The following is a 27,446-nucleotide window of genomic DNA, read 5'->3' on the forward strand; positions in this document are numbered from 1 at the left end:
AATTATTTGGTTGAAAAAGACTTGACTTTGTTTAATTGTTAAATAATCAATGTAATCAATATGTAATCACTTGTATGAAATTGAACTTAATTGTACTGCTCAAATTATTGGGCGTCATAATTGACAATAAAAAACTTTGTATTATATTGTATTGTATTATATGTCTCTGTTTATATTCAATTTGTTTTTCTCTCGTACCATACACTTATAAATACGTATTCTGTACAATTTTTTTCCGAAATTGAGCAGGATTTACAATTTCTTTACTGGTATCTGGTCAACAATTATCCGTTAGCTCAACACTGAAAACTAGAGCAAATGTTTATTTTTCAAGGCCAGTTGCAGTGCAGCATGTAAATATTTTTGTTTTAAAACCTGTATTATTCTGGTAAATTAACAGATATTAGTACATTTAATTTACCTTATGATCCAAGTTTTCAACCTTTAACGGGATTCAGACCATTTTTCTCGGACTGTATCATATAATTTTGTTTTTTATAACTTTTTTTAGATTTGCCACTGGCCGCAGTCCGAGTCGACATGACAAATTATGACCTGCTGACAGGTCAGTTGTCAAATTTACGAATGCCGTCTTTTTTTACTGATATGCCTTAGCTGTTAGCTCGTTTGAAAATAAACATATTTGTACTAGAATGCATAATTTTGCCAATTGCGTCTAAACATGCTAAATGAAAAAAAATCATTAATATATTATTTTAAAATGGGACTTCGGAGGGGTCCTGATCCCAAAATCCCAGGCTTAAAACATGAAATCCTGAGCTCCCCAATTAAAAGTAATTTAAATCCTGACATCAGGAAATTAAAAAAAAAAGAATTCCTTCATCCCGAAATCCTGAGCTTAAAAACACCTGATCCCAGCTGCAGTCCCACTAAAGGTCCCCTCCTTTATAAACCACACAGAAGTTTATAGAAACTTATAGACCTTATGGCTTTTTGTCTGCCATTTACAAAGATTCCAGTAAAAGTTTGATGTGGCAATACAAAATACCAGACACCACAATGGAAAAGTGATTGTTGATGTCAATAGTTCAAGCGGCCTGCAGGGCAGATTCTCAGGTCAACTGGGACAGATTTCCAAATACTGATTATGTGTATTAAAAGACATGTATACATGTATCCACTTATTAAACACAATACTAATTAACAACAAATACAGATCCAGTTTGAGTTTGAGTTGCACTTCTTTTAATATTCTATATACTTTTAAAGAAGACTAAATCTAAAAGGTCATGAAGGTGTCAAACCATATCAACTAATTGTTACATGTCAGATCAAAATATGAGAGATGTTTAATATGAATGAATACAATAATTTAATCATGTTAATAGATATGTTACATAATATATATTATAGACATGATAGACATGCAGCTTGTGTGAGGCCATAAAAAAAAATAGGTTTGTTTACCCAACCCTACCTACCCAGAAAAAAGCTGCCTACTCAAATTCTTTTATTGTCCTGATTTGAAGAAGTTTTTTTTTTTAATCAGATAAGCATGAAGACTTATAATCATCCGATACTTCAATTTCTTTAAAAAAAAAATTAAAAAATGCCTACCTACCTACCCACTGTCTCAACCTTGAGTAGGGTTTGGGCAAACCAAAATATTTTTAATTGTGGCCTGAGGTAAACATTATTTCTGTAAATAAAATATGAAAAATCCTTATAAGTTAACCATGCTGCAAGGTAACTGTGTTTATTTTCATTTTCAAATAACAAGTATATGATATACATGATATACAAAATTTGTACAATTCAACATCTTAAAAAATGCCATAAATCAAATGTCACAATTGATTGTTACTATCAACTTTGTTATTTGTTATATTCTTAGACAGCAGTTTACATAATTTTTACATTCAATTGTTATGTTTCCTATTAAAGTAAATTTTCATGCAAGTTGTGTAAAAAACTGATCACATTTTTTCAATCACCTTTGACCCTGTGGCCACCCCCATCATGCTCATTCCTTTTGGTAAATCTGATACACAAACCGCTATATGGTCTTTTAATTGTCAAAAATACAGAACTTTGATATAAATGTTCAAAGCTAGTTTCATTTCAGTCATGTCAGTAAATTATTTGACTTATTTATTTAATCTTATTTTAGATTTACATTTCCTGTTTTGAAATGTTTAGTAAATATGCACCTAGGCTGAGATGTAGATGTAACTCACTAAACAAATCTGTATCTATAAGATGCTTGAGTGACAAAAGTTCTGATCCAAATGATCCAGAAAAAGAAAACAAAGTTGTGGCTGAGAAAGAGTATAAAACACCTGCAGCTGGTACCTACCACTCCCCATGGATTATTTTAAAAGAAGAGGTGAAGAGCATCACTGGAGCTTTTACTACAGGTCATGTGACTCAAGCAAGGAACGTAGTTCCTAGAGAGGCAGATATATTGGTCATAGGTGGAGGACTGGTTGGAAATTCAGTGGCTTATTGGTTGAAGAAAAGAAATCCTAAAGGTGTCAATGTTACAATAGTGGAAAGAGATTATGGTGTAAGTGAAAGCTCATTTTTACTTTAGCTAAAGGCAAAAAAAGGTATAAGTTATTTAAATTTATTTTCTTCCACCTGGTAACTATATATATGTGAAATGATTGTATTCTTAAAATATTATCAGATAGACAATCATATAAGTTACATTTGTAGTTGTAAGTTATATGGTTTGTTACTGACCCCCTACGGATCCATAGAGGGTTAGTAAAATTCATAGGGGGTGAGGCCAGAGGCCGAATCCCCTATGGATTTTATTCACCCTCTATGGTCCGTAGGGGGTCAGTAGTAACCGTATAATGAATTTATCGCATGCTGGACTTTTTCTGCTGCGTTATGTTGAAAAATAAACAAAGAAACACAACAACATTAATAGATGACGTCACCATAAATGCGTCATGAACCCCATTTGAAATTAACTAACCCCCTACGGTCTCATAGGTGGTCACCACATGACGGTGTTAAACCAATCACAACGTGATATTTTACCCGTGGTGCGATAATGACTATTAGTATGTGTACATGATATATATAGGGTGACATTCACAACTCTTTATAATGCTAAAGCCAAAAATGTTCTTAAAATGTGTAAGGGTATAGGTAGGTATCATATGCAAATTTAGGGTAAACCATTGAACACAGAGTTAGCTTAACAGGGAACACAACTTCATTTTGTCTTATAAATAAAATGGGACAATCCAAAATGAGACAATAAAATAAGTTTGATACAAAATTATAATCAAGTTCAACAAATTATGTTCATTTGTAAATAATCATGATACATGTTCATATGTAATTGCCTTAGTTTTCACAATATTTTTAACTAGAATTATAGAATTATAAATCTTTAATAGCTTCAACATTTTAGAAATGAAATAAAAATTCAATGTTCTGTTGCTTTTTCTTTTCAGTACACAAGAGCATCCAGTATGTTGTCAGCAGGGGGAATACGTCACCAATTTAGTCTTCGAGAAAACATTGAGATGTCTATGTTCACGACAGATTTCTTAAGAAACATCAGGGAACATCTTAGTGTATTAGGTAAAAAATTAAGTTCATTGGACTGGTGTTGATGAACATCAGGGAACATTTTTGTAAAAAATAAGTTCATTGCACTGAAATTGGTTATTATTATGGAACATCGCATTTAATTATTTAACATTATATATGATTCTTGCACTAAAATTGATGAACATCAGGTCACACCTCAGTGTATTCATGGTATTTGGTAAAATGTAAGGTTATTTCCATTTGCCACATGAATGACACAAAGTAGGGGGCTTTAAGTGTTACTGCAGTCAGGCCGTCTGTCCATTCTTTCATCTGTCTGTCCCAAAATAAGTCTTTTTAACCTTATACACAATGCTTATGACCATTAAACTCAGATCAGGTTCCAATTTGGTAAGCTTCACTTTACAGTTCTTTGGTTATGTCCCTCATGTCCCTTTTTTACATGTTTTACGTTTTATGCAAGAGGGGGCATCCTCTGTTTCCCATGGACAGATTCTCCATTATTTAATCTTGTAACACAATTACATCACCTTTAACAACAAAACCCACAAAAATTGGTATCCAACGAATAATAATGAAACCACAGTACACCTTAAAGTCATATGAAACGAGTGACCAGTGAAAAATAATGTTATTCCAATTCTTGAACCAATTCATACAAACATCATAAACTTAGTCTTCTGTGCACGATTTTATCATTTTTTTTTCGCATAAATTTCCTATAACGTCAATTTTTTTTCCATCAGTCAGTATTGTTGTGAAAATATGGCAGGTAATTAAAGCTTGTGTTTTGAAGCCGAAGTTTAACAATTGTCACCTGTTTGTCAACAATCAACAAAAAAGCATGGTTATTGAGCACGTGTTTAATAGTACAATCAGATAATAGTTTATTTTAAGGACATTCATGCATATTGCGATCACCGGATTTTACAAGATGGGTCACACTGAGGTCACTACAGAAAATATGTTGGGGAATTGCTTCCTGGAAGCAAGCAATTAAAATAAAGTAAACTTCTAAATATGAACAAATTAACGAATTTTCTTCAGAAATGAGTATATGTACATAAGTTTTATAATGAAAACTATCAATTGAGTTATAAAACACATATGCATTATTATTTTTTAATTTGAGGTTTCTAATAACTTTAATCATGTTATTTTCATTTATCCAGGTGTAATGATAAGTCGTTATCCTAAGGCTATTTTTTTCTTATTTTTTCTGTACACTTAGCTTTCATTTTTTATCACCATGCATTGTCAAGCTTGGTAACTCATAATTATTTGTCAGTAACTAAATGTACGATGCTGTCCCATACTGAACCTTCTGACCTTGTTTGTTTACATTTAAATTTCAATGGCGTCAAAATCACGTGATGTCATTTCGTTCTACCCAATCAAATTGCTCTACTGTCAATTAGGGGATTTTCCAGTCTACGGCAATTACGCTATTTCTTTGTGGGATATTGCTTCAAAATAGTTTGCAATAATTTTGGGTTTTATTCAACAGGAACTCTTTTTTTGCCATCCCTTTTTGACATCAATGGAATTCTGTATGAATATTTATCTACAGTCATGATGGTCAGAATATCGATCTTTTTATAATGAATAAAAAGAAAATTCTATGAAAAATAAATGTAAATTATTTTTCATTAACCTACTCTATATTCCTGTACAAAATTATGGCATGGGCATAGTTTTTTCAATTAGTTTTCCTTTCATTTTGGTTGGGCTTTTTTCGCGGGAAAATCGCGAAAGACGTAAGGAGCATGTCATTTTAAAATTCCTAAAAATACGATTTGCTTGACCTGTATTGCCTGCCACAAGATTGATGACGCTGAATGGAATGTACACAAAGCAATGGAGGCCGGAAGTGGGATTTTGTGAAGTTCTAGAATGTTTTTAGACATTCGGAGGTCGGGATTGAAACGGGCATTAGAAATTTGGCATTTTTTAGCAATAATTGAGAACAACAATGAAAACTTACCTTCAGAAATGTTTTTTTATTCAAAAGTGCAGAAAAAACGTATTCTACATTGTTTTTCTACGCCGGAAGTAGCGTAGTGACGTCAATGCGGTGTTTCCCCGTGTGTTAAGTTCAAACACAAATACCTAACGAACTGACAAGATGAACGATTTTAGACTACGGTAGGATAACAATTCATGTAGGAGTTATGGAACTTTTACCAATATTTTTCTATTTTCTAAGTAAAATATTTTACTGTTTACTTTTAAACAATTGCCTAGGTTGAATGTTCAAGTTTGAGATTTGTTATCTGTTCTAGACCGTGAACCTCCTGCTGTCCAGTTTAATCATCAAATTTATTTGTTCATACATTTTGTTATCTGTTCTAGACCATGAACCTCCTGATGTCCAGTTTAATCACCAGGGTTATATGTTCCTAGCTAATAAAGAACAAGCAGAAAATCTGGAAACATGTGTTAAATTTCAGAGGTAATTTTAATAAATAATAAAGCCTTATCATGTTTATAGGTCTCAAAACTGATACTTATGGTTTATTTGTTCTTCAGGTGTTAAACCACAAATTTGGGGCTCAGTCAGAAAAGCTAAATAACTGATGATCATTGTAGAACACTTTTTGACTGATAATTTTGAATAATAAAAAAATACATCATGAGAATTACTGATTGAATGTTAAGTATAAAATAGAGAATGGAAATGGGGAATGTTTTTAAGAGCCATCAACCCGACCAAAGAGCAGAAAAACTGACAAAGGCCACCAATGGGTCTCCAACACAGCAAGAAAATCAGCACCAAGTGTCAGGCTTCAGCTGGCCCCTAAATAAGTACTAGTTCTGTGAAAATGGATGTTACACTAAACATTAAAGCATATTTATAATGAGCTTAGATTAAAAATAATACAAGACTAACAAAGAATATAGAATTTTGTTCATTCAAACAACTTTTATAAGTAGAGATGCATATTTCTTGTTTTCTTACAGAGAACTAGGTGCCAAAATAGAATTAATGTCAAGAGAGAAAATATCACAAAAATTTCCATGGGTTAACTTAGAGGGTATAGAAATGGCATCATATGGTATGTATTATTTATTTTTACTGTAAATGAAAAATATTTCACCATCCTGTACATTTTGAAATTATTATGTTTACTGCTGACTAAAATTGTGATGATAAAAAAGGTTTGAAACATTGTTCGTCTTATTAAGCATTTGAAAACAAAGTTCTAACCTATGATGATCTAAGACCACAGTTATTTCGTAGTGCATAATAAAGGTTTGAATTATTATGTTTACTGCTGACTAAAATTTGACAATAAACATGATAAATGAAAATTAAAAAAATTTGACAATGAATGAAAATTAAAAAAATCCCACTTGCGCTTTCTCAATGATATTTTTACAGTGTGTTGTACTATTTTTGGGACAAATTATATCAAAATTATAGAAAACTTAATCAGCTCTAAATCAATATGAACAATTTTATGTTAAGGGGGTCTTGAAATCTTTTGACAGCTTCCGAAGTGCTGATTTGTAACCATTTTCAGCTGGACCAAATTACTACTTTACTTAAAAAAAAATAATAGTGTAATTTCCCCCCCTACTTGCTATTTCAAGCATAAAACATGGAGAAATAAATTTGGAAGGGTATAAAAAAAATTGGCAAGTAACACACTGTCCACACTTTGTGTTAAAGAAAATCAAGGGAAGATAACTGTGGTCTCAGACCTGATTGTGTTGGACAAAAACCACAATTTTTATATGTGTGCACGCAAAACAAGTTTCTTGGTAGAGGATCTAAATACAGCACAATTTTTATTTCCAAAATTCAAAAAGTATATTTTAACCAAAAACAAATTTGACTAGCAGGTCAATCAACAGATGCTCACTGCTGACTGCCATGGCAATTGTAAATAAACAGATCACCTAATGTAACAAAATGCATCTTAATCATACCTACCTAAACATTTGTAGGAACACAGGGAGAAGGTTGGTTTGATCCATGGCTGCTATTGAAAGCATTCAGACAGAATAATGTTAACAATGAGGTTACCTATGTGAAAGGGGAAGTAGTTGGGTTCCAACAGACTAATAACCCTGGCAGCCATGTTGGATCTGCAACTGATTTCCAAACTCTCAATAATATTGATGTAGGTATTTTACAAATAATATCGTCTTGAACATGCATAAAATATTTGCCACTGGACTTTACGCAACCAACAATCAATCAATATATCTTTGATAAAGGCAAACACTAGAAAAAACTGTTTGCATTCATTTATAAGTCAAAGAATAGTAGTTACCATGGTGATAAAATTCAAGCTGAATGTACATTATGACATATTTGACATATGTGAAATGAAAAGGAACAAAATATGTAAGAAAGTAGAGGATATTGTATGGATGTTGTTTAGAAATCAAAATTTTCATGAACTATTAGAAAAAAGCCAATATGTCAAAAGAAACATTCTGCTGTTGCTGTTCTACATCATTAAAGTTGCTTTAAAGCCTTAAGAGGTAAACAAGAAGATCTCACATTTTAAAAGAGGACAATCTCCAGTGTTGACTCACTCTGTACCTCTTGTAAGATTTATTTTTTGCTCTAGATAAAAGACGAGGAGGGAAATCTTCATCAGATGCACTTTTCATTGGTAATAAACTGTGCTGGACCATGGGCTGGAGAGATAGCAGAAATGGCAGGAATTGGAACAGGGCAAGGTGGCTTATCTGTTCCTCTACCTGTGGAACCAAGGTTAGTATTGTGTTTTGGGCATATGACCAAGATATTGGGTGCCACTATTGAAATTAGAACTACTGTCCCTTTATTATGAAGGATCAAAGTTTGGGGTCAAGGTCTTTCTGAGTGTTTGTTTAGCTCAGTTATGTAGTTTTGTGTTTAGCATATTTTTGTCTGGTTGTCTTTTTATCTGTCCTGCTTCACCAAATGATATTTAAGGGCTCTTTTGAAAGTTTAAACTTTACTCAATTTATACAAAAAACATCAAAACACTGGTAATTCTAGAATTTCCTTTACATCTTTTTAACATTATTACATGGATAATTGACAAATCAGTTTGTAAATGTTGAAGTTACCTTGAGCATCAATAAATGATATTTTGATTCATATTATAGACACATATAACATTACATTTATATCGGTGTTATTTTACTTCTTCATTTGTTCTTCAGTATCATTATCATATTATAATCAAATTTGAATTCAAGTGTCTGAATGTGTAGGTCATTAACTATTATGGTCAGCATTTTCAAAGTTCAAATTTAGGATTTTCACTTAATTTTTAGCAAAGGGAATAACATATCAAAATATAAACTTTTTCTTTCTCTCAATAAAGATCTTTAAACCAAAATGGAAAAAAAATATAGTTTTAAAACAGCAAACAAATCAGACTTATATAATGACAAAATAATGAAAAATTCAAGTGTCATACTGTTTCTGAAATTTGTCGAAAAAAACTTGCTTTTTCCTTTCTTTGGTCTGAACAATTGTTATAGATGAACAGGAAGCATATTTTTTTCGCAAATGAATAGTCCCTAGTAGTTTTAACTATAAGTTTCTTATAATTTTCAAATGATTGAGACTTGATATTAAAGTCTTATAACACTATCTGACTTCATTATATTTTCTTTGTCGTTTAAGCTACGTTTAAAATTTTCCTTTCTTTTGACCACATAATTTTTTTTCCTCGTCTTTTAAAAGTCACATATAATTTTTTTCCTTATCTTTTAAGCCACTGATTCCTTTTTGAACCCATTTTGTTGAGAATAGATTATGGATATATGATAATTTGTTTGGTATTACCATTAATATTAATGATTTTGGAGGGTAAATAAACCTCAAAGCTTACACCATACTTTTAAAGAAATGCATTTAGAATTTATAATACATGTAATAAGTGTACATTGATTGTTTTGTAAAATAAATGACCTACATGTATATTCTTAATAGATTGACATGTTATAAAATCTTTCTTTCTAACTAAAGACTAAGGTAGTATTCTAATTCAAAAACTTTATTTATAGAAAAAGATTTGTTTATGTTATTCACTGTCCAAATGGGCCAGGTTTAGAAGCACCTTTGACTGTAGATACAAATGGAGTATATTTCAGAAGAGAAGGGCTAGGTGGATGTTATATATGTGGTTTGTCCCCTGAAGAGGTAACTATAAGAATATTTTTTGAGTAAAGATTGCATCAAAATGCAATCAAACCCAATGGTTCTGACATGATATCTAAAGGCTTATCACTACTTTTGAGATACACACACTTTAGTGCATTGATTATAACATTCTATACAGCCTTTTCAGAAATTAATCAATGAAATATATGTTCACATATGTTACCAGCCACGACATATCCAGGCTTATGGAGGTAGAACGTCATTGTGAGAAAAACGCCGTTAACTATATGTGACTAGCCACTTCCAGGCTTAGGAGGGTACATTGTCTAAAATTTGCTTTTTGTATATTTATCTAGAATATTCGGAAACAAAACTCTCTGTCATGTTATTATGACATATTTGTTGTAATAGCAATGAAACGAGTCATTTCGAATATCGGTATGAAAATGAGACTGTTCTATGACGGCTTTTATTTATTGAAGGCACTAATTTATAAAATACAAAATTATTGTATTTATTGGCTCTTAGCAATGTTCAATAGCGTATTTGAATAAAAGGAGTAGGTCCAGTAAGACCCCTTTTTGGCCCCAAAATATAGCAATTTTACAAAATTGTTAAAATGTAAACTTTTAGTTATTTATTGGACAGTAGAATGCTTCTGCTACATAAATATGGGCTGTTTTTGACAGTAGAATGCACATATATCGGGTACTAGCACCATTAAGTCATGCTAAATTACTGAAATCTTCACAATTCTAGCATTTTAGTTAAATTTTAGACGGTTTTCGTGTAAAACGAAAGTGGCCGCATTCGTGTTCATCCTTAATATTGAAATGCAAGTTGTATTTTATGATAATACATAACATATATAAAGGTTGAGGATGAACACGGATGCGGCCACTTTCATTTTTGACAAAATCCATCTGAAAAGTTCCATTTTTTCGGCATATTTGGTAGATTTTTCATATTTGAGCTTGAATCGGATCGTTTTTAATGACTAAATCAGATAAAATCTTTCACATTAACTAATTGAATCAAATGAAATAGACACTTAAGTGTTTAAAAAGTGGTCAAAATCTTTCGTCAGATGAACCTGAAATTTGAGGCCAAAATCGGTCCTTACTGGACCTACTCCTTTCAAAGTCTTAAATTTACTACAATACAAACAATATTTAGCTCTAGTTTAGAACATGTAATTTAAACTTGTTGAAATGAAGTTAGTTTAAAATTTGTCAAAGTAAGCTTTAAGAATTCCTTTTTTTAAATTCGTCTTTTAATTTAGATTTGTCATGCATGTCTCTAAACATAGTATGCGACGCGTAACAGTTTATAAGTAGGTGTTCTCATTATATATGCATTTGATACGGTGCATTTATTATGGATATATTTCAGACTCCATTTATGAAAGAAAATTTATAGAGCAGAGCATTTATTTATTTTTTTGTAGCTCTATTTTAATTTAAACTTGTTGAAATGAAGTTAGTTTAAAATTTGTCAAAGTGAGCTTTAAGAATTCCTTTTTTAGGTCTTTCCACTTTTCGTGGAAAGACCTTTTGTTTTTCTTCTGATTATTAGGTCTTTCCACTTTTCCGTGGAAAGACCTATTGCTTTTCTTCTGATTATTATTTTTTTTTTTTTTTTTCTTCCGCCTAATTTTTTTCCTTCGCTGTTTTTTTGTTTCGCAAGATGTCGCTTAGATTTTTGGAATATGATATCGAACAGTTTATACGCTTTTGAAACCAACTCTGCTTAACCGAATACTTTCCCAAATAAGAGTTATCTCCCCGAACACTGTTTTCCTTGTTATCTCTAAGGCTTCGCAACCGTATAAGAAACCGACAAATTTATTTTTCCAAATTGCTCGTTATATCCTCAAGATGTTCTGTTTTATTTTGACCGAAGCCGTATCGAGATTCCATATGAGAGTTATCCCCCCTTTTATGTTTGATATAAGAATATGCATTTCTAACTGGTAAACCATAAGTGAAAGAGACCTAGGGTCTTTTGGTTTGAGATCCTTGGTCCAAAAAAATGAAAATAAGGTCAAGGTCAAAGGTCAAGGTCATATTATAAATTTTGATTTTGGCTTATTTTCACTTATTTTCAAAAGCCGTATAACTTATCGACAAATTATTTTTACTAAATTGTTAGTTGCGACATGTCGTAACACGTAAATTTTAGTCGAAAGAGTACGTAGACATTTGATGCCAGTTTTGCCCCCTTTTATATCTAATATTAGTTGTAAGGTAATACAACTCATAAACAATATATAGTAGAGGCCTATAGTCTAATGATTTGAGGTCCTTGGTTGATGACCTCGAAATTGAGCTCAAGGTCATAGGTAAATGTAACGTTCTAGATTTTGACCTTTGCTTTTACCTCATATGTATACATGATCAAGACATGGGACTTTTAAAATTAGGTTGCAAGCAATGTGATCTAGAAAAAGACAACCGGAAGTGACCTTTTGTAAACCGGAAGTAGCTATATTTTGTACTAAATTAATGAAAAAGTATATAGAACCATATATTTTTGGAATCAGAGTCAAGTAATCAATAAAAAAATACCGGAAGTAACATATTTTAAACCGGAAGTAAAAAATGATCTCCCTTATTTATATTTTTTTGTATAGAAACCATATATTTTTGGAATAAGCGTTCAATAAGCTGCCATTTGACGCTAAAATTGACATTTAAAACCAAATTTTAATATTTTCATATAAAAAAAAGGTCTTAACTGGTGGAAAGACCATCAATGGTTCTCTGAACAATTGGTTTTTAATTTTTTTTTTTTTTCTTCTGCCGTCTGAGATGCTTTTTTGTCTTACAACATATCGAATGGAATTTTTGGCCAATGATGTTGTACAGTAATGGGGGTTTCAAAACTCACCCTGTGTGACTGAACACTTATTCTTATAGGAGTTATCTCCCCGCGTCCCCTTTTTCTTGTTATCGCTATATCTCTAAAACCGTAAAAGATTTTAGCAAACTGTTTGCACCAAATTGTTCGACTACTCTTGAGAATGATTTGGTTTATTTTGACTTGAGTGATCGGAAGACATCTTATGGGAGTTATTTCCCTTTGAAAATTTAAGATAGACGATTTGTTGGATAAATTCATACGTTTTAAGTCGTAGAGGCCTACAGTCTTTTGATATGAAGTCCTTGGTCCATTTGAAGGAAATTGAGGTCAAGGTCAAAGGTCAAAGGTCAAGGTCATGTTCTAAATTTTGAATTTTGCTTGTAATCGTTATTCCACAGAAACTGTGACAGTAAATGATATGATGTGTTTGCCAAATAACTGTTTACAATTAGGCGCAACTTCAACCTATTTCAGTCAAAGTGTTTTGGTTAACCCTTATAGGAGTTTTCTCCCCTTATGTATTTCAAATCAGTATTTCTCCACAACCATATAAGTGATTGACCTCCGGTCTTCCGTTTTGAGTTCACTGACCTATGACCTTGAAATCGAGATCAAGGTCGAAGGTCAAGGTCATGTTATAAATTTTGAATTTTGCTAGTTATCGTTGTTCAAAAGAAACTGTTACAGTTAATGGTATGATTTGTTTGCCAAATTACTGTTTACAAAAAGGCGCAACTTCAACCTATTTCAGTCGAAGTGTTTTGGTTAACCCTTATAGGCGTTTTCTCCCCTTATGTATTTCAAATCAGTTTTTCTCCACAACCATACAAATGATTGACCTGGGGTCTTTTGATTTGAGATCACTGACCTATGACCTTGAAATTGAGGTCAAAGGTCAATTTGACGTTCGAGATTTTGACCTTTGCTAAAAATGATTTTCTGTTCATAATAAAACAATTAAGTCTTCTGCATATACCTATTAATCTTATTTTTTTATATCAATTTGAAGAACCATATTACATCAACAAGGAGTGACATTTTCTAACATCGATTTTTAAATTTCATTCTTATTATCGAGGTGGAAAGACCTTCAATTGTTCTCAGAAGAATTGATTTTTAATTTAATTTAGATTTATTATGCATGTCGCTATATTTAGTATGCGACGCGTAACAGTTTATAAGTAGGTGTTCTCTTATATGCATTTTATACGGTGCATTTGTTAGGGATATATTTCAGATTTCATTTATGAAAGGAAATCTATAGAGCAGAAATTTAATTTTTTTTGTTAATCAATTTAAAATGTAGATTCAAATATTTTTCACTTCAAACGATAAAGTAAAACTTCTTCAAAACTTATATATGATTTATAGTTCGTCGTCAGCAAAAATGAAGCCAAGGAAAGTGTTTATCTCTTCTTCACAAAAACGTATTTCATTGAATCTCGATATTTATCATGTTTTTAATTTTTCTAACCTCCATAAGCCTACAAATGTCATGGCGAGTCACATATCAAAATTACAAAATAATGTTGTAAATAGCATTAACTTTTGCAAGGTGTAGGAATCTGATATCCATTCTTAAACTATAAAAATTCCAGTTATCTCCCTTTGTCCAGAATTATAGTTGAATCAACTACAACCAATGTTTTATACAATGCAATATTTGATTTTAATTCCCACTCATAAATTAAAGCAATCTTTACCCTCCAGTGCTTACAAGAGCTTTGCATATACTCTGGCACCAATTGATAGTTTAAATGGATGTGGACATAAAAGCTAAATGTCTCCATTAAATGGATGTTGGATAGAAATTTATTTATAAAATCCCCCCACTTACAGCAAACTTTCTTTGTACAAATTTTCACATGTATATGTTGTGTTCAAGATGTAAGTTTGTGCAAATTATAATTTGTACAGGGTTTTTGTACAAGTTATAAGTTTTTTGACACCCACCTTCTTGCACCAGGTGATACAGATTTATCTTCTAATATTTTCTAATTCAATGTTTTAAATTCAAATGTATACACTTCAATCTAACATTTAGTGCTGTTATCCTTGTCATCAAAATGGAAATGAGGATACCTGAATGATTTAAGTTCTAATTTTATTTTTCTCCTGGTACCATATTCATATCCATAAAAAGTCTTTTTGTGGTCTAATAATGTTTTTTGTATCAATGCTCGGTATTAGATTGTGCCATGTTGTTGTGAAAATATGACAGAAATATGCAAAGCAAAAGACTGTAAGCTTGCATCATCCATTTATGTTTAGCAGTTCATAAAACACTGATAACTTGTACATTACAACTTGTACACAATATATATATGAAATGGACACACGTGTACAAGTTGAATTTGTTTGAAAATTAATAATATCTAAAGATTTAGTGCTTCATCTTAAAATATATTAATTAAGTTGTCTTTAACCAAATTTTCATGAAAGTGTTATGAAAATGATTTCTAGGCAATGTTTTGAAGATATTGGATTTAAACAAAATATCTAAAAATTTGAGAGAAAAGTTTGCCATATGTAATGATGTTTGTAATTTATTAATGAATTAATAATCAATGTAGATCACACACAATAGAGTAACAAATGTAAAAAATTGTTGAATTTTTCTAGGGTTTCAAGTCAGAGGTAACACATAGTTCAACTGTTCCAGTTATTTAATATTTTTTGACACATTTGCTCTTATTTGTGGTTAAGGCCTATGTATCATGCATACATGTGTCATTAAAAAAATGTTAATTCAGAAACAATTTATCTCTTGCCAAATTTTTAACAAGATGTCAACTTATTTTTATGCCCCACCTATGATACCCCACCTACGATATTAGAGGGGCATAATGATTTCTGGTCTGTGCGTTCGTTCGTCCCGCTTCAGGCTAAAGTTTTTGGCCAAGGTAGTTTTTGATGAAGTTGAAGTCCAATCAACTTGAACACATGTGCCCTATGATATGATCTTTCTAATTTTACTGCCAAATTAGTGTTTTGACCCCAATTTCATGGTTCACTGAACATAGAAAATGATAGTGCAAATTTCAGGTTAAAGTTTTTGGTCAAGGTAGTTTTTGATGAAGGTGAAGTCCAATCAACTTGAAACTTAGTATACATGTTCCCTGTGATATGATCTTTCTAATTTAAATGCCAAATTAGAGTTTTACCCCAATTTCACAGTCCACTAAACACAGAAAATGATAGTGCGAGTGGGGCATTACTATGGACACATTCTTGTTTTTTGTAGATTTTGATGTTATAACTGCATGTTGAATTGACTTTATAGTTACCATGGTTACCTGAGCTATGCTTGAGCAATTTATATATCAACACTATAACTTAAACAACTTAAAGATTTTGTAACATTTTAACATAATTGACCTTTTGCAAAACACAATTGGTTAAGAGAAAAATAGTTTCTGAAATAGTTCAATATCAATTCTAGCAACAGTATTAAAAATTAGTTATCAATGCAATGTTATTTAATCACATGGTTTTCATGTAAGAGGTACACAAATTGCACGAATTTATGGTATTCTTAAAATTTTGACTTACTGTTTTTCCAATAATTCTTAAAAAGCTGTTTATGATGAATATATTCCTTTGTTGATATGATTTTTTTTATCATTTCAAACTTTTTATTGCATTTAAACAGTTTTGATAAAGCCTTTCTTGTCTTTAGAAAAAGGAAAAATGTACACAGGTTAATCAAAAGCTACTTTCTTTGGTGTATGAGACCCTCAGTAATTCTAATTTAATTTTAGCTTCTATTTTGCTTACTTTTTTTATTAAAAATATATGGTCTTTGTTAATTATTACTCAGCTGAATATATGTCCAAATAAATGAACAAAAAACAAATATGTAACACATCAACAAATGACAACCACTGAATGTCAGTTTTAACAATTTGGTATGGTATATTTATATCATTTTGTTATCATTTTGATTTGTGTTTTATTCTGTTATGTTTCTTTTCACATGTTTAATTGGACTAATTGGACTAATTGGACTAATTGGACTGACCACAATTGTTTACAGTGAAGCCTTTCCTGTTTTTAAATATAATTTCTGCACCTGTCTTATTTTTTTAATCACAACATTGCTGAAATCACAACTGAATTTATTTTATCATATCACAAATTAAATGATAATTTGAATGGTAGTCAAAGTATTCATTCAGCCATTGCTTTCATTTTGGTGAGGTTTTTGCAAATTCATTACCTTTTTAAGTTCATTGTAGCCTTTAAACATGTCTATTGGTACTGTTTGCCTATGTTTATTGTATTAAAACTTCTAGAAAAATGTTCCAATTCTTTTGTTAGCTGAGTTGTCTTAATTTCTACAATGATCATGCATTGTTTTCGTAAACACATTTTCTTATTAATTGGATTTCGTATGCCTGAATATTTATAAGGTTGATCCAGGATTATATGAATATTGGGTAGACTATCATATTAGATTTGTTGGACAAATAAAATTTCAATTTCTTGATAAAAAGTAAATTATCCAAAAAAGAACAGTAAAATTTGCACGAAAATAGCTATTATTTGTATATTTTTTTTGAACAAAATATATTATATATTCTTTGAACAAAATTGGCAACATTTTTTTTGGGGAAAACTTGTAGATACTGCTTTTTTAAAAGAAATATTAAGACATTCTTGTTTGCACAGATTAATTTTTATACGACCGCAAAATTTGAAAAAATTTTCGTCGTATATTGCTATCACGTTGGCGTCGTCGTCTGCGTCGTCGTCGTCGTCCGAATACTTTTAGTTTTCGCACTCTAACTTTAGTAAAAGTGAATGGAAATCTATGAAATTTTAACACAAGGTTTATGACCACAAAAGGAAGGTTGGTATTGATTTTGGGAGTTTTGGTCCCAACATTTTAGGAATTAGGGGCCAAAAAGGGCCCAAATAAGCATTTTCTTGGTTTTCGCACTATAACTTTAGTTTAAGTTAATAGAAATCTATGAAATTTTGACACAAGGTTTATGACCACAAAAGAACGGTTGGGATTGATTTTGGGAGTTTTGGTTTCAACAGTTTAGGAATTAGGGGCCAAAAAAGGGCCCAAATAAGCATTATTCTTGGTTTTCGCACAATAACTTTAGTTTAAGTAAATAGAAATCAATGAAATTTAAACACAATGTTAATGACTACAAAAGGAATATTGGTATTGATTTTGGGAGTTTAGGTCCCAACAGTTTAGGAATTAGGGGCCAAAAAGGGACCCAAATAAGCATTTTTCTTGGTTTTCGCACCATAACGTTAGTATAAGTAAATAGAAATCTATGAAATTTAAACACAAGGTTTATGACCATAAAAGGAAGGTTGGTATTGATTTTGGGAGTTTTGGTCCCAACAGAATAAGGGGCCCAAAGGGTCCAAAATTAAACTTTGTTTGATTTCATCAAAATTGAATAATTGGGGTTCTTTGATAAGCCGAATCTAACTGTCAAGACTGTGTATGTAGATTCTTAACTTTTGGTCCCGTTTTCAAATTGGTCTACATTAAGGTCCAAAGGGTCCAAAATTAAACTTAGTTTGATTTTGACAAAAAATGAATCAGTTAGGTTCTTTGATATGCTGAATCTAAAAATGTACTTAGATTCTTGATTATTGGCCCAGTTTTCAAGTTGGTCCAAATCGGGGTCCAAAATTAAACTTTGTTTGATTTCATCAAAAATTGAATAAATGGGGTTCTTTGATATACCAAATCTAACTGTGTATGTAGATTCTTCATTTTTGGTCCTGTTTTCAAATTGGTCTACACTAAAGTCCAAAGGGTCCAAAATTAAACTTAGTCTGATTTTAACAAAAATTGAAATCTTGGGGTTCTTTGATATGCTGAATCCAAAAATGTACTTAGATTTTTTATTATGGGCCCAGTTTTCAAGTTGGTCCAAATCAGGATCTAAAATTATTATATTAAGTATTGTGCAATAGCAAGTCTTTTCAATTGCACAGTATTGCGCAATGGCAAGAAATATCTAATTGCACAATATTGTGAAATAGCAAATTTTTTTTTAATTAGAGTTATCTTTCTTTGTCCAGAATAGTAAGCAAGAAATATCTAATTGCAAAATATTGTGCAATAGCAAGATTTTTTTTAATTGGAGTTATCTTTCTTTGTCCAGAATCAACTTAAATCTTTGTTATATACAATATACAATGTATATTCACTTTTTACTACCAACTGATAAATTAAAATAATCTTTACCATTCAGTGATAACAAGCAGTTTTTTTACATCTTAATATTTTATGATGTATTTGAATGAGTAGTTATTGTTGCAAACTCCATTAGAAATTTTAATTGAGATTAGTTTTGGAATAAAGGAAAGGGGGATGTGATTAAAAAAATTGGGTTCAATTTTTCTCATTTGAAATTTCATAAATAAAAAAGAAAATTTCTTCAAACATTTTTTTGAGAGGATTAATATTCAACAGCATAATGAATTGCTCTAAGAGAAAACAAAAATTTTAAGTTCATTAGAACACATTCATTCTGTGTCAGAAACCTATGCTGTGTCAACTATTTAATCACAATCCAAATTTAGAGCTGAATCCAGCTTGAATGTTGTGTCCATACTTGCCCCAACCGTTCAGGGTTCAACCTCTGCGGTCGTATAAAGCTACGCCCTGCGGAGCATCTGGTTATTTATAGTATGAATGGGTCAAGAATACTAGTGTCTAACTCCATATGTCATCTTCATTATTCATAGAGTGGTTCCTGGAAAAAACTTTACATGATACACAGGAAAGGCCCTTCAAATTCTGAACTATGTATGGGGTTTAAAGATCTTTTTACAGTTAAATTGTATTTGTAATTCTAAAATTGCTTCCATAGATAGTTACTTTATTTTCAAAGTGCCTTTTGTAGATATAATGAATGTTTTAATGGAACAGTCATACATCTAAATCATGTGTGAATAATTTAAATATTTAAAACTAATTCTTTTAATGTAACAAATATAATAAGAGAAAAACTTGTTTTTATGAATTATTAGCTAAAGAGTTCTCTGAAAAAATATTCTCTGGTGGTCCTTAAAGAGAAGTTGCAGGTCATCACTATTATTTCTTTAAAAAAAAAGTAAAATCACAAAAATACTGAACTTAGAGGAAAATCAATTTGGAAAGTCCATAATCACATGGCAAAATCAAATAACAAAACGCTTCAAACACGAATGGACAAGAACTGTCATATTCCTGACTTGGTACAGGCATTTTCAAATGTTTGTAAAATACTGAAATTGGGATAGTTCTTCTCAAAATTTTGGACCACCACATATCAAGATCTCTTTTAGCAGTTTTGTCATTACTATGTGTAGTAAATTTGACCTTCACTTGTATTTTGTATCTGTTTGCAGGATAAAGAACCTGACATCAGTAACTTAGATGTTGATTACACTTTCTTTGAAGAAAAAATCTGGCCAAAATTAGCATATAGATATCCACAGTTTGAAAAAATTAAGGTAAGCCATTGAAATTATCGTAGTAATTTTTATACGACCGCAAAAATTTTAATTTTTTGGTCGTATATTGCTATCACGTTGGCGTTGTCGTCTGCGTCGTCGTCGTCGTCGTCCGAATACTTTTAGTTTTCGCACTCTAACTTTAGTAAAAGTGAATAGAAATCAATGAAATTTTAACACAAGGTTTATGACCACAAAAGGAAGGTTGGGATTGATTTTGGGAGTTTTGGTCCCAACATTTTAGGAATTAGGGGCCAAAAAGGGCCCAAATAAGCATTTTCTTGGTTTTCGCACTATAACTTTAGTTTAAGTGAATAGAAATCTATGAAATTTTGACACAAGGTTTATGACCACAAAAGGAAGGTTGGGATTGATTTTGGGAGTTTTGGTTCCAACAGTTTAGGAATTAAGGGCCAAAAAAGGGCCCAAATAAGCATTATTCTTGGTTTTCGCACTCTAACTTTAGTAAAAGTGAATAGAAATCAATGAAATTTTAACACAAGGTTTATGACCACAAAAGGAAGGTTGGGATTGATTTTGGGAGTTTTGGTCCCAACATTTTAGGAATTAGGGGCCAAAAAGGGCCCAAATAAGCATTTTCTTGGTTTTCGCACTATAACTTTAGTTTAAGTGAATAGAAATCTATGAAATTTTGACACAAGGTTTATGACCACAAAAGGAAGGTTGGGATTGATTTTGGGAGTTTTGGTTCCAACAGTTTAGGAATTAAGGGCCAAAAAAGGGCCCAAATAAGCATTATTCTTGGTTTTCGCACAATAACTTTAGTATAAGTAAATAGAAATCAATGAAATTTTAACACAAGGTTTATGACCACAAAAGGAAGGTTGGGATTGATTTTTGGAGTTGAGGTCACAACAGTTTATGAATAAGGGGCCAAAAAGGGGCCCAAATAAGCATTATTTTTGGTTTTTGCACCATAACTTTAGTATAAGTAAATAGAAATCTATGAAATTTAAACACAAGGTTTATGACCATAAAAGGAAGGTTGGTATTGATTTTGGGAGTTTTGGTCCCAACAGTTTAGGAATAAGGGGTCCAAAGGGTCCAAAATTGAACTTTGTGTGATTTCATCAAAAATTGAATAATTGGGGTTCTTTGATATGCCGAATCTAACTATGTATGTAGATTCTTAATTTTTGGTCCCGTTTTCAAATTGGTCTACATTAAGGTCCAAAGGGTCCAAAATTAAACTTAGTTTGATTTTAACAAAAATTGAATCCTTGGGGTTCTTTGATATGCTGAATTTAAAAATGTACTTAGATTTTTAATTATTGGCCTAGTTTTCAAGTTTGTCCAAATGGGGGTCCAAAATTAAACTTTGTTTGATTTCATCAAAAATTGAATAAATGGGTTCTTTGATATGCCAAATCTAACTGTGTATGTAGATTCTTAATTTTTGGTCCAGTTTTCAAATTGGTCTACATTAAGGTCCAAAGGGTCCAAAATTAAACTAAGTTTGATTTTAACAAAAATTAAATTCTTGGGCTTATTTGATATGCTTTATCTAAATATGTACTTTGATTTTTGATTATGGGCCCAGTTTTCAAGTTGGTCCAAATCAGGATTCCATATCAAGTATTGTGCAATAGCAAGAAATTTTCAATTGCACAGTATTGCACAATAGCAAGAAATATCTAATTGCACAATATTGTGCAATAGCAATTAATTTTCAATTGGAGTTATCTTTCTTTGTATAGAATAGTATTTGATAATATATGTTGGAAATTTGCCAGACATGACTATGATGTCATTTTCTATTTTTATTTGCCAATAACTTTATGTAAATAACTTCATTGGAAATTTGCCAATATAAAATGTTGCTGATGAAGTTTTTTTTTATTGTTTTATATAATAAACAATGTATATTCACTTTTACTACCACCCAATCTTTACCATTCAGTGATAACAAGCACTTTATTTTACATTTTAATATTTTATGATGTATTTAAAAGAGTAGTTATTGTTGCAAACTCCATTAGAAATTTGAATTGATATCAGTTTTGGAAAAAGGGAAACGGGGATGTGAAAAAAGGGGGGGGGGGGTTAAATTTTTCTCATTTCAGATTTCATAAATAAAAAGAAAATTTCTTCAAACATTTTTTTGAGAGGATTAATATTCAACAGCATAGTGAATTGCTCAAAGGCAAAAAAAAACTTTTAAGTTCATTAGACCACATTCATTCTGTGTCAGAAACCTATGCTGTGTCAACTATTTAATTTTAGATTTAAAAAGTTTGAAGAAGAAATCTTTAATTGATTTGTAAAATCTTGACATTTGTTTTGTGTAAAAAAAACTCATGTAATGTCAAAAATTTGATCACAATCCAAATTCAGAGCTGTATCACGCTTGAATGTTTTGTCCATACTTGCCCCAACTGTTCAGGGTTCGACCTCTGCGGTCGTATAAAGCTGCACCCTGCGGAGCACCTGGTTCACATTTATGCAAATAAGACTTGATTATAACCCTAATATATGTTAATACTAACAGTAGTTCCTGACAAATGCACTTTAATAGGTATAGCTTTATGTCAAACCCATGATTACATAGGAATGAAGAAAGTACAAACTTGATTTATTTCATGTTAATTTATTCTACTTGTCAGCCATAAACCATTTCTAGCAAATTGCAAACAAATTTGCCATAACAATGGCCATCTAATAAAAATGTCAACTTAAATGATTTTTAGTCAATTTCTTTACTTAAGGTATGTCATGGATTCTTTTTGGTATAGTTTTGCGAGACCTAAGTGGCCAACATGCTACACTGAGTAGCTACTGGCTTATGGTGATCATTGACAGTGCTTTTTCAAACTTCACAAAATAAAAAAAAAAAATCCACAGTTTGTTCTTTTAAGGATGTACTTAGGTGAGGTTTTGGATTTTGTGTCAAATTTTCGAACTCCTTGGTGTTTTTCCATACAATACAATGTAAAATATTTTGCCCCATAACACCCATTTATCTTTTCATATAAGACCAAATAGCAAACATGAAAGGTCATTTACCAAAATTTTAGAAGATTCTTGATTTTCTTTCTTTTGTTTGAGACCCAAATAATATCAATGCAAATATAAAGTGAAAGTCCGAGTCAGCCTTTTCCCGCCATATTTTAAATTTGAAATATCTCGAAAAGGAGGTCCATGACCTATCAATATTTTTAGCTTATCTTTATCCTTAATTGATGCTCTACCAGCTTATAGTATCAACTTTTATTTCTTAATTTCTTAATTTTTACCTAACCTCACCTAAGTACATCCTTAAGACTGAAATATTTCTTAAATAATATTCTTAAGAGAATATGGTAGGCAGGATAACAAAGCTGTCTTAATTTACTATAATGTTTATTTACATTTTATTTTTGCAGTTGAAGAGTGCCTGGGCTGGATATTATGATTATAACTATGTTGATCAGAATCTTATTATCGGACCTCATCCAAAATTCAGAAATTTTTGGTTTGCGAATGGCATGAGTGGACACGGTGTTCAACAATCGGTGGCTATAGGAAGGGCTATTGGTGAACTATTTTATGATCATGATTTCACTTCTATAGACTTGACAAGGTTTGGTTTTGACAGAATTATGCATGATGAACCAGTACTTGAAAATTTCATTGTATGATGAACCAGTCCTGGAGTCCTGGAAAATTTCATTGTTTGATGAACCAGTCATATAACATTTCATTTTATGATGAATCCGTCCTGGAAAATGTCATTTTATGGTGAACCAGTCCTCGGAAATTTCATTGTATGATGAACCTGTCCTTGAAAATTTCATTGTCTGATGAACCAGTCCTCGAAAATTTCATTGTCTGATGAACCTGTCTTGGAAAATTTCATTGTCTGATGAACCAGTCCTGGAAAATTTCATTGTCTGATGAACCAGTCCTTGAAAATTTCATTGTCTGATGAACCAGTCCTTGGAAATTTCATTGTATGATGAACCAGTCCAGTAAAATTTCATTGTATGATGAACCAGTCCTTGGAAATTTCATTGTATGATGAACCAGTCCAGTAAAATTTCATTGTATGATGAACCAGTCCAGTAAAATTTCATTGTATGATGAAAGATAGACAGCATTGTTCACATTATCTTAAAACTAGTATTGTAGTTCCTACATTTGAGGGCGACATCTTATCCTGACAGGTGACATAATTTATTGCATACATTATCATGTATGACCATTCCCTGTTGATAAGTTGTCTCGTTATGGACTGACTACCAAACATTAATCATGTTGATAGACCCTCCACAGTTGTTATAAACACATCATTATAACAAAGATAAATAGAATTTTATGAAACAATTTGCATTTCTCAATAAATTGAATTGTTTGTTTTTAAAAACAGTTTTGTTTTATATTATATGTTTAATACTCAGTTTTTTCTTATAAACATGATTTTTAGATTTTTCCATGGCTTGCAGTTATAATTTTTATTTTGTTTGTTTATCTAATCTCTGATTGTGAACATGTCTCATAAGCATGCATTAACACATTTTCTTCAACTTTAAAAATATATTACAGAATATGTATTTGGTAGTATACAAAGTACACTAAAGATTGTTTTTCCATTTAAATAAAAGGACCACAATATTCAATATGAACTATCAGTACATGATTTAAGATGTTCAGAGCAATATTTGTACCTTGCAATATTACATGGTTCAAAATTGGTTGGTTATCTCTCTTTAGGGAGCTACCATTTGATTTTTATGGGGGGGCTAGGATGAAAAATTTTGTCCTGCATTTTTTTTTAGCTGTAATCTCTGTCCTGCATTTTTATTTTTCACTCTGTTCGGTCCTGCCTTTTTTTTTAGTTTATCCTGACTTTTTTACCTAAATTGTCGTCCTGACTTTTTTTTTTTTGCAAGTGTCTCATCCTGCCTTTTTTTTTACTCAAAACTCCTGTCCTGCCTATTTTTTTCAAATTTCATCCTAGCCCCCCCCCCCCCCCCCCCCTCCATAAAAATCAAATGGTAGCTCCCTTACTAGAATAAATTAAATTCTAACATGACGTCCTTCAAACGCTTTGAGTACACACCCGTGGTAAAATATGAATATATTGGTTGGGCTGTTCTGATTGTACTCCCACGTCATATGATTGTTTATGGATGGAGTACACGACGTCATAGAATGATAACGTAATAGTTTAAGCATTTTTCGGGAAAATACACGCTTCTGATACCGAAAATCATCACCAGAATGAAACGTAAACAAACAATACTAAAATGTGGTATAAGCCCTTTTTTATATACATAGAAGATATATAAGTAAATTATCATTAAAATTCATCCAAATCTATCTAAATATATTATTGTAAATAGTTTGAGCATGTCACTAAATCTGTTTGCTCCGTTCTTTACCGCCAATCTTAAAGTGGGTTAATTTATGGGAACGGCAAATATTTGCCTCCATCTAGTGCGCTTTGAACCAAAACAACTGCTATATTTGTCTTATCAGAATCGAAATAATTCATGGGGGCTTGAATATATCTAAATTTTACCATGGGTTGTCCCTTTATGCCAATATTTTACCCCTCGCTATCGCTCAGGGTAAAATATTTGTCATAAAGGGCCAACCCGTGGTAAAATAACGATATATTCAAGCCCCCATGAATTATTTCTTAATTAAAAAATAGCTTATATTTATTAGATTAATAAGAGAAAGATTATATTCTATAGTATATAAGAGGGCCTCTATGGCTGAATGGTCTAAGTAGTCTAATATCTGTATTACTAGTCTTGTAACCCTGATGTTGTGAGTTTGAATCCTGCACAGGACTGGTGCACTTGAATTCAATCTTAAATGACAAGAGTTGTCAGTTTCTCCTACCCAAAGTCAGTGGCGCTTCAGCTTCTTCCATCAATAAAAAATGACAATCACAAAATAGCACAATAGTGTTGAAAGTGGTGTTAAACTCCAGTCAATCAATCAGTCAATCAATATTTCCACAAAAAAGTAAAAGCTGTGTGTCTTTTTAGGATGATTCAATTAAAACAGATACAGCACTTATTGCAAACCAATAAAGTCATTGAAAGGTGACTGAAAAACCTATCTGACAGTTTATCTAGAATGTATATTTTGTATTTCCTAGTATAGCATTATCAATCAAAAACAGCATAAATGCATAAAACATAATATAGTTCAGAAACAAGTTGTTATATCCTGGAAGGTTCAGACAAATTGGAAATTTTTATTGCCTTTGTATTTAGATTGAGTCATTAAAAAGTGATATGGAATAAAAGGATTGGTATATTCTCACAGCTCTTTTTTGTAATTGGAAACCCTCTCTATCATACCTACGTTCATTTTACGTTATACTATGCACCAGTAATTTGTGAAGTAAAAAAATGATATTCAGGAATAACTTTATAGATTGTTGATTCAGAGAATATTTATAATCCTTGTAATATAAGATAATAACCAGATGAAATTTAAAAGAAGATATGATATGTTTGTTAGTAAGATATTTCTTTACTTATAATATTCAGACCACCACTGCATATAATCTCATTTATATAGGATGGCTGTGATTAAATTCTCTGTTGTTGCATTTGATTTATAAGATATATATTGTGAAACATGGCATTAATTTACATATTTATATTTCATACAGCTTTTTTCCTGTTATGGAAACGACAGTCATTTTATATTTTAATCAAGTATTTTTACATCTAAAAATGTGTCAAATCATTTTGTTTTGTTTATGATTAGATATTTTGACTAGTTTGTTATATTTAGGAGTGTATTTGTTAACTTTATTGTTGAAAAGTGTAAAAAATGAAATTCATGTATATTTGTTTTTAAATATAACCTATCTATCTGCATGTTTTGATTCTGTTTTCAAATAAACTTACTAGACAAATGTAAATATTGTATTATGTTGAATACCATAGCTTTCTATATGCCTTACTGCTGGATTTGTGATGCAACAGGCTAGGCTTGTCATTCTTTTATCTTTCGGTATCTATTAATCAACTGAGGAGTCAGGCCACCAGTTGTTTTATTCTGTCACAAAGTGTAGTCGATATGACAAACATTCCAAAATTGCATAAAACTCTTGATAATATACAATAATGTGGTAAATAAAGTTGCCACATAATTCTTTTTTTTTTTATTTTGAAAAAAAATTTCAGAGATGTGAATACATCAATTGGACTGCACCCAAACAGCACAATACAATTTAGGTAGGTACACATGTGGTCACAAACATTAGACAAATATGCAATGCATACAATCCACACCATGATTTAACATATGTGTGAAGAAGAAATGACTAAATTCAACATCTACTTATAACAATATATTTTGACAAAACCGTATTCTTAAATAGACAAGAAACACTTAGATATAAACTAATCCAGCCACATACACGGGTGTCATTCGGTTTAACGAGAGAAATGACCGTGAAAGAATATCTAACGGCGGTCAAGTATTGAGA

General features: G+C 31.3%; 1 protein-coding gene across 4 annotated transcripts; it reads left to right on the forward strand.

The window, feature by feature from the left end:
- The first annotated feature begins 274 nt into the window (after positions 1–274).
- On the forward strand, positions 275–26,876 carry LOC143063827 (FAD-dependent oxidoreductase domain-containing protein 1-like). Of its 4 annotated transcripts, none has more exons than XM_076236210.1 (11): positions 275–353; positions 2,132–2,527; positions 3,435–3,564; positions 5,887–5,986; positions 6,496–6,590; positions 7,486–7,661; positions 8,118–8,263; positions 9,553–9,688; positions 15,134–15,148; positions 19,883–19,987; positions 23,371–26,876. In XM_076236210.1, exons 2-11 carry the CDS (start codon positions 2,153–2,155, stop codon positions 23,623–23,625), a joined length of 1,533 nt encoding a protein of 510 aa, XP_076092325.1. In that variant the 5' UTR covers positions 275–353; positions 2,132–2,152; the 3' UTR covers positions 23,626–26,876. The 4 variants fall into 4 exon arrangements, with proteins under 4 accessions (XP_076092325.1, XP_076092329.1, XP_076092326.1 ...); XM_076236211.1 differs by having other exon boundaries at positions 322–388; XM_076236213.1 differs by lacking the exon at positions 275–353 and adding an exon at positions 545–565.
- Positions 26,877–27,446: the final 570 nt, after the last annotated feature.

This window comes from Mytilus galloprovincialis, chromosome 2, assembly GCF_965363235.1.
Source record: "Mytilus galloprovincialis chromosome 2, xbMytGall1.hap1.1, whole genome shotgun sequence".
NCBI lineage: Eukaryota > Metazoa > Mollusca > Bivalvia > Mytilida > Mytilidae > Mytilus > Mytilus galloprovincialis.